The 14,823-nt window shown below is 42.8% G+C and overlaps 1 protein-coding gene across 6 annotated transcripts in view; it reads left to right on the top strand.

The window, feature by feature from the left end:
- Positions 1 to 14,823, top strand: part of Map7 (microtubule associated protein 7) — a 136,154-nt gene that overhangs the window by 43,628 nt on the left and 77,703 nt on the right. Inside the window, exon 1 of one of the 6 annotated variants that reach the window (XM_087911551.1) lies at positions 12,066 to 12,212. The exons of the other annotated variants lie outside the window; for them this stretch is intronic. Within the exon in view, the coding sequence (XP_087767677.1) occupies positions 12,191 to 12,212 (22 nt within the window). The 5' untranslated portion in view covers positions 12,066 to 12,190. Of the gene's footprint in view, positions 1 to 12,065; positions 12,213 to 14,823 lie in introns of those variants that run through there. 6 annotated transcript variants of the gene reach the window in all.

Below are 14,823 nucleotides of genomic sequence, written 5' to 3'. Positions count from 1 at the left end.
CAGACTCTGCCTTTGAAATAGTACAGGGAGGTAAGTGGGCATGGAATGAGCTCAACACCACATCCCACTTATCCCAAAAGGACGGCTTCAGCCTCAGACTCGGAAAGACCACTCTGTTTGCTGATGTCTGAAGTCAACTTGAGGGATTTCATTTTCCCTTTATCTTAAATAAGCAAAATGTAAATAGCTGAAGGAAACAATCTATGCAATGCTTGATAATATTACATTGTAATCAGCTTGATAACTAAAGGAGGAAAGAGTCAGCTAATAGACCATTTGGTGGTTTGGAGGATTATTGAGATTCAAATGTCCAAAACCAGGAGAAACACCCCTAGAATAACATGAGAGCCGGAGAAGCAGCGTCCCTTCCTCCTGGAGCAGGCCGAGTGTGCCTTGTACAGTGTGCGGAAGTGCAGCTTCACTAGCAAGGTCACACTGTGACTCTGTGTTAAGATTAAAACAAAATACAGATCGAGCATTCCTAATCAGAAAGCTCAAAGTCCAGAAAGATCCACAATCATTTTGAACTCTAGCATGGTGCCACAAGTGGAAAATTCCACATCTGTCCTTCATGTGATAGTTCCCTGTCAAACCACAGGTGCACAGCACTGAAAGTACCGTATAAATTACCTTCAGGCGGTGTGTCAGGACCTACGAGATGTAAATGAATTCCACGTTTAGACTTGACTCCCATTTCCCACATTGTGTGCGTGCGTGCGTGTGTGTGCGTGCGTGTGTGTGCGTGCATGCGTGCTGCAAAATCCAAAGAAAATTCGCCCTCAAGCAGTCATGGTCCCAACCACCTCAGATAAGGGGTACTCAGCCTGTGTAAGAATCCATGTGATCTGATGATGACTTTCAAGTAAAATGTTCTATAATCTTCTAATGATTTTGTATTCTTGGCTCCTCAGCTTTCTTGGGCCCATTCTATTTTGAAAGCTGAACTTGATAAATACAGGATTGCTAATTATGAGGCATGACCTTGAAGGCCTATGCTTACACATGTTTCTTTGTGCTTGTCTTTAAAGACATGGAAGGATTCTTAGTCTCCCAAGCTCTCGGGATTATCTCTTTGTGAGGGAATGTATATTTGGAAGTGGAGTTGAATGTCTTCATCATCAGCTGTTCTCTACTCAGAGCTGTCTTAGGAATCTCTGAGTGTAATTGATGCCGATCCCAAATTTAATGGCATGAGCTTGCTGTTCTAATTCTGTTAAAGTGTTTCATGGTTGCCTTGGCAACTGTGGCTAGGTTTTTCACAATTATAACATGGAAAATAAAATTAAACTCATCAAATTAGAAAACTGACAGAAGGAACAACATTTTGTCTTTTAGTTTAAAATCTAGTGTTTTAGTTGTGGTTATCTAATTGTAAATCATCTTAATCTTAAAGTTATGCGATGCCTAGTTTTGAATATTCTTACTTCTCTAATCACAGATCTTTTGGTTTGGTTTGGTTTGGTTTGGTTTTCTGAGGCAGGGTTTCTTTGTGTAGCACTGACCGTCCTGGAACTCAGTTTGTCTTCTAGGCTGGCCTCGAACTCGGAGATCCACCTACCTCTGTCTCCTGAGTGCTGGGATTAAAGATGTGTGCCCAGCCAATCACAGATCTTGACATCCATTGCTCTCTCAAGAGTCTTATTCTTTGTGATCTTCTATTAATGTGGTTTAATTTTTTTTTCTATTGCTGTAGATAAATCCCTCCTTCCCAATGCCCGCCACTGTCCTTCACTTGCTGTCTTCCTAAGATCGTGAAGCCACCGTGACTCTGGCCTCCCTAACCTGCCCTGTGTTTTCTTGCTGCTAGCATCTATCCATGCAGAAGATAGGAAACCTTTTGTGAAGGACCGTCAGAGTCCTCCTTGTGGTGAGAAACCTGTTGTTACAGATCACAGTGGTGACATAAGGACACTTCAGGTGTTCAGGTGTCAAAGTAAATAAGTGGTAGGAAGGGCTGAGTTGAAGTCTTAGGCAGGAGTAGAAGGAAAGGAAGCAGTTGTTGACGTTGCTAATAAAGGCTGCAGAAGCAAACCTCTTGTAGTGGAAGGTTCCCATGAGGACTAGGGAGACGGCTCCCTCAGTAAAGTTCTTGCTGTACAACATTAGGGTCTGGGTTCAGATCCACGGCACCCACGTTAAAACCAAAAGCCCCGTATAGCAGTGAGTGCCTGGGAGTCCAGCGCTGGGGACACAGGCAGGAGAAGCTCTGGGGCTTGCTGGCCACAGTCCAGCTACGTCAGTAAGCTTCCAGGAACCTTAGAGACTCTTCCAACAAGTAAGACGGATAGTAATTGAGGAGAGCATCAGATGTGGATTCTCTGTCTCTCTGTTTGTCTGTCTCCCCCTCCTCTAGGGAGAGTAGGATCAGTTCTGAAAGCTCATCTTATAAAACATGATAGTTTGCCTATAGAGATAAGGCCTTAACTTGGAACCTACTAAAATCTATTCCTGTTAAAGTCATAAATTGTAAAAGAAAAAAAAAGGGGGGAGTGGTGGTGAAACATGATCTAGGTAGGGTAGAAGTAGACCTTTGTGCACAGACTGCCTATGCATTGTCTGCATCATTATGACGTGCTATGCCTTAGTTCTAGTAGCACATACACACTTCATTAAGAGCCTCACATGGACGCTGGGCAGTGATGGTCACGCCTTTAATCCCAGCACTTGGGAGGCAGAGGATCTCAGTGAGTTCGAGGCCAGCCTGGTCTACAGAACAAGTTTCAGTACAGCTAGGGCTGCACAGGGAAACCCTGCCTCGGGGGAAAAAACAAACCAAATAAACAAACAAAAAGTGGCAAATATCATAAATGAATATATCTGTTGTTCTATAGAAGAAACTTACTTTATCATGTTCTGGATATTTTATTTTATTTTAATTAGCTGAATGTGAACATAATAGAAAATTGAAATTTAAGTGTGCATTTAACTTAAGACTTACGTTTAGGGAGTTTTGTTTCTGGTGAATGCCTTTTTCCTTTTTCCTAATAAATACACCTTTTCACAGAGGACTCACCTCTGTTCATTAGCGAATGAAGTGACTGCCTTCACGGGGTTCTCATGTAGCTTAAAGATTTTTACCTGTCCTCACTAATAACTGAGCCACACGAAAGAAATCATGATCAGAAGTCTCCAGGTATTTCTCACCTGTTTGTGCCTAAATATTTAAAACTGAAAATGCATTTTTCTGATGATAAGTGGCAGTGAAACACCAGGGTGTTTGAATAACACAGAAAAGGATTAAAGCTGTAAGTTAGCTGTAGTCATCCCTCCGCTTGGAAGTAGCGCGTCAGCGTTTGTGTGCTTCATCCTGGCTTCTAACAACGCATGTATCTGTTTAGAACGTTGGTGTGTCATACATATGTAACGTTGTAGCCATTTTTACTTAGTTTCAGCCGCATTTTTGAGACATTGTTCTGAAGTAGTTTTGACAAGTGTCCTCTCATTTCAGATTCCTACAAAAAGAACTGGTGGTTTATCGTTATAATCTGCATCTTTTTGACTGATGGTAATGATAAGCATTTTATATGTTTATTGGCATTTTCCATCTTGCACAAATGTTTATGCCTTCAGGCATTGTCTGTTTTCCCCCAGCACTGGGGGTTAAGCCCACTGATCCTCACTTGCTAAGCAAGTACTCTACCACCGAACTACACCCCCAGCCCCTTTGACATTTCCTTTTGAGATGCGTTTCTCCTAAAGAATACTTATTCTTATAAAGAACGCTTACCCTTTTCCGTCCACGTCTATAACAAATAACTTTCTCGTGTCAGCATTAGCGATTTATTGCTGTTACAGGGTTTTGCTTAAATTGTTGCGATTTGAGCTGATTTGGTATGGCCCTCAGTGATCAGTCACTCAACTGGTTTTGAACAGCAATTGACCTATAAACGGTAAACTCCTAAGAGCTGACGAACCCTAAAGCCTGGAAGCCGGGGCAGGATTAACCCAGCTCAGATGCACTCAGCCTTCCAGTTCTAACTAGGTCAGTCTGTAGCGACTCTCCCAGGCTCTGGGCTATTTTTATCAGTGTTTCTTCTGCCTATGAAAATTAAAATTGAGAAAACCTACAGATGCTTCCCATATGGTTGGTGTTCGTCACATGTGCTGAAGGTTCCGTCTGAAGAAGCAGAGTGGGAGTGGATAGGATAGGACAGCAGCCACAGCAGCAAGCCCCTGCCTGCGGGGAGGTTCAGCCCTTCTATGAACCTCTGTCCTTCTCCGGGGGTCACCTCTATCCGGTTGACTGCCTCGCCTGCTATTTAGTGTGGTGCTTTATGAAGGCACTGGGTGGTTTTCCCCGTCTTCCCTCTCTCCATGCCACTTTATTCAAATAAACATCTCCTTGATTTTTATGACCTTGGTGGATTTTCCATCGGGCTTAATGAATGGAACGGATAGCGGGCGCTACCCCCACATCAGGGACTGAGAGAGCCTCTGCTTTTGTAGCCGGTTGTGCATGTTCCCGCATCTGTTTGTTCAGGCACAGGGGAGTGGGCGATGATGGTTTACCACCCTAATTGGTCCATTAGACCTACTCGCCAGCGCATGAAGTTCTAGGAAGATGGAAAAAAAAAAATGTTCATGCACATCAGACTTGTGGAGCCTACTAATGGAGGGTAATATCTATAATATCTATTTTTGCCATCTTTAAAAATGCATTATAGATTTATATTTAAAACCCCAAAAAGCAAGAAGAATTGATTATTAAGTCATCAAATTTAGTTACCTTCTTCTGAGGCAATCTGGTGACCCTCTAAATTAGATTTCCCCTAAATTTCCTATCTGTGTGCTTCTGCTGACGCACTTGAGTAGGAAAGAGAATTTACTGCTGTGCTGTGCTGATTTTAGGGGAAATTATGTGAAGCTGTATAGTGTAAATGGAGTTTTAAAAGAGACTCTTGTAAATAATATAATTTAAAAATATATTTTAAGGGGGTGTGGTCCATGCTGTAAACCCAGCACTTAGGAAATGAAGGTAGGAGGAAAATTAAAAGTTCCAGGCATCCTCCAACGCATAGGGAGGTCACATCCAGGCTGGGCTACACAAGGCCTGGTTGAAACAATAATAATAATAAATAATAACAATAATAGCAAAGAATTCCCATAACTACTCGGGATAGTAAATCCTTTTGAGAGGAAAAAGAGCCGAGAGCTCAATTAAGTCGGGAACCTCATAAAATTACTTGCCTTAAGGATTCTACAAATTTTCATTGTTATTTACTTGTCATTTTTTAAAAGAGGAGACATGATTCAAACCACTTCCCAAGTGCATTTAATGTGTGAAGCCTGTCCTTTTGGAAGCAGAACATGCCCTCAACAGGTCCTGAGCCTTTGGTTAAGCCTTCCTTGTGCTTGCAGGTCAGGAATCATTGAACTTGGGTAAGTTTATTTTGTAACAGAGACATGTACATTAAATGTATCCTAACGCATAGCAAATGTCATCAGTCCTTTTTATGTGCAAATACCGGCAAGGAGAGAGAGCTGAGGCTGTAGCTCCTTGGGAGAGTACCCGCCTATCTTGTTCAAGGAACTGGGTTGGCTCCCTGATACCGAGGGGTGGGGAAAGCTAAGGAATTCACCAATTGTTTGAGAGTTTAATAACTCAGTAAGTATGTAGTTAAGGGGACTGGGGACCTGGCCCAGCAGTTAAGAGGGCTGACTGCTCGTCCAGAGGACCCAAGTTCAATTGCCAGCACCCATATAGCAGCTCATAGCTGTCTGTAACTCCAGTTCCACGGATCTGACACCATCACAGACATACTTGCAGGCCAAACACCAATGTACATAAACTAAAAATAAATCTTTTTTTTTTTTAAAAAAAAAGAATGCAGTTAATGCACCATCCATCCGCATCCTACTGGAATGGCTGTTTGGGGAAAGAAGAAAAACGGGGTGAGGGGGTGAGATTGCTTGTTAAAGATGATGCTGATGTTCATAACATGGTAATGTTACAGTTCAACAAAGGTAGCTTTTATTCCACAATTCCTGACTATTACAGTGCTGTCTTCAATAAGCACATGTACTTAGCTTTTATCTTACTTTATGGGGGAGGAGCATAAAATATATTTCTTCTTGTTTTTGTGTTAGAACACTGCCAGTGTTTCATTTGGCTCAAGTTGTTCAACATTGGATACATCCTGGTTCTAGGAGGACCTGACTTTTCTAGAGATGGATCTTCTAAGGTTAAGTCTGAGATAGGAGTAAGATTCTCAAGTCAGCTATACCCCATGGGGGAATTGCTCTCTGAAACTACCCTAGCTCTTGTCTTCTGTTCCAGACTTCCCTTTGCCACAGGCCCGTCAGTCCCGCCTCCAGTTGCTTTTTTGCTTTCTTGTCATACTTAGTTTTGGCTAGTGTGAAATCAGAAATCACTGCTTTTCCCATCTGAAATCAAATTGATTTTTTTTATTTTGTAAAGGGGAAAGGGAAAAGCATCTGCAGATGGTATACCATGTGAAAGAATAGATTTGATTCTTTCTTCTGGAGTTGGAACGAGTTGCTTATAATTGAGATAGAGAAAGGAGGGCATGCGAAGCTCACATTCCTTTCTGCCTTTTGCTTTAGAGAAGTTGTGCTAGTCTATTTTAGAACAACATGAATTTGAGAGTTTTTTGCATTCAATTCTGTTTCCACTTTCATTAACGTTCCTGTGTATATGAAAGAGCCCACAGTTGCATTCAATTTTTTAAGATCAGGAATAAATAGTGTTTCAGAAGTAGCCTCAACTTAAGCCTTTTTCATATAACTTCAGGCCTCAGGAAAAATTGAAGAGCTGCAAGAACGGTACAAAGATTTCCTGAGTACTTTCCTCTCTTAAAGTGTTGGAGATGGAGAGATGGGTGGCTCACCAGCTAAGAGCACTGGCTGCCCTTCCAGAGGTTTCCTCCATTGTTAACTTAATTTTTAGCTTGTTATAAAAAAAAAAGTTTCAAGTAAACACACACGCACACCAAAATTAACTAAACCCAGACTTAAACTTTTCTTTAAATGATTTTCCTTTTAATGAGCGTGGTGTTTTGCTTTCGTTTCTGTCTGCTTGAGGGCGTCAGATCCCTCAGAACTGGAGTTATAGACAGTTGTGAGCTACCATGTGGTTGCTGGTAATTGAACCCAGGTCCTCTGGAAGAGCAGTCATTGCTCTTAACTGCTGAGCCATGTCTCCAGCCCCAAGAATTTAACTTTTGAAGATTTTTTTAAAATTTATTTTTAATTATCCTTTTTAAAAAAAAAAAAAAAGCGTCTTCTGGGCATATTGCATTTCTCAGGTGCAATAAGCTAACTCCAGTAAAACACTGTTGTCTGACACCACTTGTCTCCAGGATGGAAACTCAGGGTTGTGCACTGTATTTCCTTGTCTCTAATCTTAATGTTTCCTCAGGGTCTTTCTGTGTAGTTACTAACACCTCAAACATGAAGAGTCTAGACCGGTTTTTCTGGGGTAGAATCTCTATTTGGGATTTAGCTAGTGGATGATAAAATTTAGGTTCCATACTTTGGGCAGGAATGCCACAGAATGGTATCAGGATGCAGGATTTGTCCCGGCCCTGCTGATAGTAACCTTTTCACCTGGTTGTGGCGTGTCTGCTAGCTCTTTCTCCACTATCAAGTAGCTAGCTTTTGTTTTGTAGTGACTTTGTTGTGGGAAGATATTCTGATACTTTGAAAATGTGCTCCTCTTGCTCATAAGCTTACCCATGAGTTTCAGCATGGGTTTCTTCCTGGAGCAATTCCTCTCTGTCAGATGCTAAGTAGAGATTTGGTAATTCATTATTCTCTCTGCATTTATTAGTTGGCCTTCTGCCATAAAAACTGCCTCCCCTTCTCTTAGTTTTTATCAGTATACACTAATGAATGTTTACTTTCTTCTATTAGCTATAGTTCTTTTGCCAATTATTTTTTATTTATTTCAGCATATTTTTTATGCTAAAGTTCTCTCATTTGATCAGTGAGACCCCTTTCAAATTTTCACAGTTCAGTGGGTATCTATGATATGTATGTTGTAAAATTACAAATAATCTAAAATTAGGTTGTGTCCTATATAAATTAGGGTGATCTCCTACAGTTCAGTATTGTGTAGCCACTAGTAGAGGTATTTTGGAAGTTATACAGAAGCTTTCCAGATGGATTCTAAGATAGTATAACATGAAGATTCTGGGGTTTGTATTACACACATAGATCTTTGAAAAAAAAAATCTGTAAGAGCATATACTAAAATGCTTGTATTTATATCTAGACTGAAACCGTAGCTTATTGTAAACATTATGCCCATATATATTTTCTATTTTCCAGACTTAAATTTGTTAACTTTTTGAAGAGTAAACCTTCATATTACTGGAAATTGACAGTACCATTGGCCTTTGCAATTTGGAGTAAAGCTTTTCCATCCTGTGGCTCTTAGGGAAGATTAATCAGTCCGTTTCTGTATTTGTAAAAAGAGAGAACGCCTTTCCTGCCAGAGGATCAAGGCAGGCTCCCTGCAGAGATGCCATTGGCTTAGGCTCTGGAAGCATCCCAGAGGTTTAACTTAGATGACTGAAGAAATGGTCCAGGTGGGAAGAAGAGCAGGGCGCGTCAGGAAGCACAGGTGGAGCAGCTGAAGCATCCATTGTGTGTGTAAAGGGGATTCTGGTATTGGAAGAAATTAAGGAATATCCCCTTTGAAAGTAGGTCATGGGCCTCGTTTCTGTTTCTGAGCTAACATGGGATTCCAGCTGTCAGGTTCTGCCACCAATCCTCCACATAGGAAAATCCCCTCTGAAATACATTGTAATTAACCTGAGTGATGTGACACCAAAATAGAGAGCTCAGATCTAATCGACCTCTTAAAATTCATCAGAAGTGCCTGGAGAAATGGAATTCTTTCCACTGGAGGAAGCAGTAGACTCTTCCAGCAGTTTCAGCTTAAATCCTCCCAACTAACCAGGCAATTGGCTTTGCTTGGTTGTTTAGTAAGATGTCTGACTTCCAGTATGCAACTTTTTTGACATTGTTTTCTTTTACTTTTGAGATTATATTTACATCATTTTCCCTTCCCTTTCCTCCCTTCACACCCTCCCATATACCCATCTTTGCTCTGCTTCAAATTCATGGCCTTTTTTTCCTCATTAATTGTTGTTACACACACACACGCGTATATGTGTGTGTGTGTCTAGACATATATATTCCTAAATATAACAGCCTCAGTCCATATAATGTCATTTTAAATAACTTCAATGTGTAGTGGCATTTCAATTGTACATTTAATCTCTCCTTAAGTAATTTTCATTCCTTTAAGTAGTAAGATACCAGTTTGACCCTTATTCATCTGTCAATATCATTCATTAATATAGTTTTGCAGTACACTGAAAATGAAATAAAAATGGAGTGATAAGTTGAGCCTTTCGATGTGAAAAAGCAACCGAGAGGATAGCTGGAGCCGGGGCTGAACCCCCTTCCAAGCCGACTTCTGTGCAGCTAAGCGTGAGTCAGCACTCCCAGGGCTACTCACAGCTGAGTGCTGGGCACAGGCACCTCTGGAGCCACTTGTCTTGTAGAAAAGCCTTTGTCCCCCTTTCTCTTGGTGACTGTCATTGTTCTGCTGCATGAATGCATCTCCGATTAGCTAAAACACTGTTGTTCTCAGGGAAGAGTGGAGCACTGTGTCCGCACAATGTCCTCCCCTGTCTCCCTTTCTCCTCTCCTTGTGGCACTGGGTCATTTCCCATCAGCAGGGCACCCTGGCCTAAATGCTTCCTGGGTGCTCAGCCCCTCCTTCCTTAAAGAGCGTGTGGTGCACTAGAGCATGGTGGGAGAGTTACAGAGAGACCCACACTTACTTACAGGGGACCCTCCCACACTCTTAAATCCTCAGCATCTGCTTGTGTACACTCCACACATCTTTCCCTGTACTCTAAGTCATGCCTATGTTTCTTATAGTACCTAATGCCTGGTAAGTAGCTGTTAGACTGTACTGTTCAAGCAGTCATGTTCAGCAAGGTACAATTTTTCCATGGTATGAATGACCAGAAACTGAGTAAATTTGTGGATTTAAGACTAGCTTCAATGCGGTTCATCTCTGTGCTGCCCAGGGCCCTCATCTACAGAACCGGCATAATCAAGTTATCGCGATGATATCAGATCAGCCCACATGCGTGACGCTCTCAGAATAACATTTTGACCCCCAATAGATCATCATTAACTTTGAACTGCTATCCATAACAGGGAATTTTTCAGGCTAAAGATCAATGGCACCAGGGTTGTGAAACCCTATATCACAGAACTTGTCTACATTATCCAAGTGCTTTTTACTAGCATAAGAAAGTGGGGGGAGGGTGGCAACAGCAGCTGTGATGGTGGGTCCTGAGGCTGTTGGGTGTTGGGGTGCACCGGGGAAGCTAGTGCTCCATTAGTTCTGGTGAGTAATCTTTACTTTCAAGGACTTTCTAAAGGGTTCATTGCCGAGTCCAGGGCGTGCTTGAGTCTTTCATCTCAGAAACCATGGTGTCCAACCTCTCACCAGGGCCATCCAAGTCACTTACCCAAAGATACTTAAAATTTTTCTTTTCTTGTAAAAAACCCGTATCTTCTATTTGAAATTGGGCCCATAACCAATTTAAATTCAGTAGGTGAAGTGCTTTTAATCAAAGTTTTCTGGACTCCATGCCATGTGTGTGAGTTTTCTATTGTGACTCCACACGAAAGCCCCTTTAAAACTCAGTTTTAGTGGTCAGAGCTATAACCCTGCACTGTGTTGACAGGAATAGGAATTTCATGAGCTTAAGGCCAGCCTGGGCTATATAGCAAACTCTGCTTCTGCCTTGACTTCGTAGGGAGCTACTGTCTTTAAAAAGCAAACGAGACTGGACGCATGGTTCGGTGGTTAAGAGTATCTACTGCTCTTGCAGAACCCACACTTAGCAGCTTATAACCACATGCACACAGACAGGCCCCTCCCTGGCCTCTGTAGGCACCTGCACACAGGCAGCATATACCTACATGGAAATGCACACATGCACACAGACATACAAATAAAAATACTCTCTTTAAAATAAGCATTTTACGGTGAAGTAAAACTGGGCATGGAGAGGTGGCCCTCTCCAGGGAAGAGCACACAGTTGATTGTCTAGTGCGAAATGATCAGCCCAGAAGGCATACACATTGGTGACACCAAATGGGCAGGGCGGGCTGTGTTTGCAGTGACAGCTGGGGAACAACGGGGCCATGAATTTAAAGATGCAGGGAGGAGCACATGAAGTGTGTGGAAGGAGGAAAGGGAAGGAAGGGAGAAAAGCTGTTAAAATACAATCTTAAAAATTTTTTTTAAAAATTAAAAGGGGGGAACCCCTTTAAAAGTTAAAGCAGAATGGCAGCAGAGACACTGACCCCAGAGTTCCATGTGACTTCCCACTGGCTGAAAGTGGCAGATTCTCAAGACCTGCACGCAACAAGTGCAGAAATAATTTCCAGAGCGTCAGCATTTGTATCGCTTGGTCCTTGCCCTCCTCTTTGAAGACTTTTATCATGTCTTCAAACCCGAAAGCAAATCAGTGAACAAAGCAGCTAAGCTTTAACCCCCCACCCCCTGCAGTGGCTCAGTGGCTCTGTGGCTGTCCTCAGCAGCAGAGGGAGAGAAAGAACAGAGGTCTCTCTGCATGACCGAGTCCCAATGACTGCCATCGGATGCTTGGTTCAGAAACAGAGTTAATCGGAACCCTGAGGGATGTAAATGCCATTGTTAGAGCATCCCAAACCAAAAGGCAAAAGAGCCTGGAGAAATAGAAAATGATGCATAGATAGATGCTTTGGATCAACAATTTATTATTATTATGATTATGATTATTATTTGCTTCATGCACAGCCTGCCCCCAAACCATGAATCCCTGAGATTGGGGTGTTTCCCAGGCAGTTTTTAAACCAGGAGAGGCCTCTCAGCCTGCAGCCCACGCTCCTGTGAGCTTCAGTGACTCTTTTGAACACAGCTTTTCCTTGGTTCAGCGAGCAGGGCTACTGTTTCAGAACAGGGCTGCGGGGTTGGCTAGAGGTCTCATCACCCCTTGGCTGACTCCCGAGCATACCCCGAGTGTAAAAGAGACTCTTAGTGTGATTACACAGCCCCTCACTGAACATTTGGTGTCTGCCCGGCTGAGGGACGCAGAGCAAGAAGAGAGAGACATGCAGCTATGGTGCAGCACATTCGAGAAGGGGGCTCGGGATGGAGGATGCTGAAATGGACTGTAAGTTTCCCGGCTCAGCGTTTTGTGAGAACTTTAATAAGGATCTACAGAAAGTTCATGTCCTCTAGGCCAGTTCTGACAGATTAGCACTTTCGGCAGGTGGGAGCTGCTGGCTGAAATGAGAAAGAGCCATCTAGTTTGGGTATTTTTAGAAAGTGAGTAGATTTAAAGCTAGCTTCGCTGTGTTATATAAATGAGGGTGTGTGCCTGTTCTGTCCGAGAGCCTCTCCACTGTTGTCCCTGCCTCTGCTTTTCCTCCCACAGAGCCAGACGACAGCCCCAACAGCTCGTGGGGTCTCCCTAAAGACCCGCAGCCCCACAGCAAACCCCACGTGCGGCTGTGCTGTCGTCTGAAGAAAAGTTTGGTGCTTGATTTACTGACAATGTCTTACTGCTCCCAACGTTTCCCCCGGATCACATCAGAAGGCTCTTTGGGAAGTGATTGCTTTTCTATATAGAGTAATGCGTTTGCAGAATGCTGCTGCCGCCATTTGAAAAGGCTGTTTCTCTTGCTCTCCCCCTTTCCTTCCTGCTTTTATTTCAGAAACATGGCCTGTTTTCCTCTCGTCTTCTCCTACCAGAACATGTTCCTAGTCTTGGCCTATGAACACTGATGTCACAGGGGCTCTACAGAGGAAACGTCATGTTTCGAGAGTTACTTTCATCATTTTAGTTTCTTCTGCAGTAGACGTTCATCAAACTTAAGTTCCGAGAGTAAGGAAGAACTTATTTACTTTTAAGTGTATCTTTATGGGCATCGCTTATAATGTTTACTACACAATACTTGCTATAGGAAAAACATGAATTTTATGTAGTTACCAATCTCCGGCAACCACTAGAAGATGATTTATAGTTTGAATAATTGTTATTTATAGTTTATGGCTAACATTAAGAATCAGGATGGCATATTTGGAATAGATCTGAGGTTTGATTTGAGTTTGCCTGTAAGCTCTGACCTTTACTAACTTGAGATGTCAGGAAAATTATCAATCAAAGTTATACAAAAGTTCATACTCTGTAAGTGTGTCAGTATTGTACATCTCAGATTTGTTAGGATTCCATATATATTAAAGAAAGGCAAAATGCCTCCTTATGGTTTACTTAATTGATTTCCAGATTCCTTTTGCCCTTGAGTGTGTTTGACAGAGACAGCCTTCTACCCAGAAAGAAAGTACATTTACATGGCGAGGGGTGGGGAGTGGGGGCAGAGGTCTCCTGTGTCCTTGGCCCTGAGTTTGACCCTCAGCATTGCTGAACAACATAAAGCAGGTTTACGAAGAGTGTTTGTGTCTTGATGAATAAGCAGTGGGTTTCGCATTATTTAGAGATGGTGGACGACGGTTCACTCAGCACAGAAATGGGATAAACCTACAACAGGTAAATGTCAAGTGAAAAGAGGTGGGTGCTAAGCCGGAGAAATCTTAATGTCGTAGATAAGTTCTCATGTGCTACCGGGTCTGGGTCCTGCTGTTGTAGTTTCCGCCTCTTGATGCGATATTAGACCCTGCAGAAGCAGGGACCGCGAAAGCTTTGTTTCCGTTGACTAGTATCAGTGTGACCAGCGCTTTAGAGGGGGATGAACTGACTACACTTAGCTATGGATGCCCTCTGCCCACACAGAGCCCAGCCGCTCAGCCATGGACGTGCACACAGGTGGGAGAAGCCAGTTTCCGTTTGTCCCTGGAAAGGAACAGTCGCAGATGAGTGAGCACTGGAAACAAACCGCCTCTCTGCTGCTGTCTGGGCAACCTAGCGCACACCACTTCCCACCACCTCGTCGTCTATGGTGCTCACTGACTGAGTAGCTTCTGGAAGGCTAGCAGACCCCCAATCCATTCGTAAGTTAGTGAACCCATACTAGCTCCAAAAGAACAGAGGCATAGAAGAGGCCACACTTCTGTTTTGCTTTTTGTTTTGTGTGTGTGTGGTTTACAGAGTTTCTCTGTGTCCTGCAACTCGCTTTTTAGACCAGGCTAGCCGCAAACTCACAGAGAGCCACCTGCCTCTGCCTCCCAAGCATTGGGATGAAAGGTGTGCACCACCATACCCAGTCTGAGACCATACTTATTTTCTGGAACTTTTCTGGGCTGGATGATGTTTAGATTTGTGAACAAACAGCCATCAATAAGATTAAAATTGTCAAGCACCATCATTTACTGACCTACATCTTCCAAGACTTCAAAGTATGCCAGGTCAAATGTAATTTAACTTACTTCTCCTGACCAAAACACACAAACACTCAGCAGGAGTGAACTCTGCGGGGGGTGGGGTGAGTTAAGGACAGAAAGTTCTTTTTCTAGGAAATGTGCGTTGTTCCTGACTCTTACTGTCCAACCACAGTTGCTGGAGTTTAACCTAAAACTCTGCGTGTGTTCTAGAAATGAGATGGCTTAAAGGGAAAGGGAGAAGATGTAAATCAGTGGGGGTGGGGGATATAACAAGGCAGTGTCACATATTGCCACCTGAAGGTGTGTAACATCCTGAGTTCCAAGACTTAGCACCTATCTTCTGGGGTGCAAATCATACATGCAACTAAAGCCCCTAACCTATTCTGATAGTATTTTATTAATGGATATTCTCTCAACTGAAATTTTACTGCTGAATTGAAGGC

The sequence above is a fragment of the Myodes glareolus genome, chromosome 1 (assembly GCF_982192425.1).
Source record: "Myodes glareolus chromosome 1, mMyoGla1.1, whole genome shotgun sequence".
NCBI lineage: Eukaryota > Metazoa > Chordata > Mammalia > Rodentia > Cricetidae > Myodes > Myodes glareolus.
Note: the sequence above shows the minus strand (reverse complement) of the source record. Positions and strands in the feature narration are given on the sequence as shown.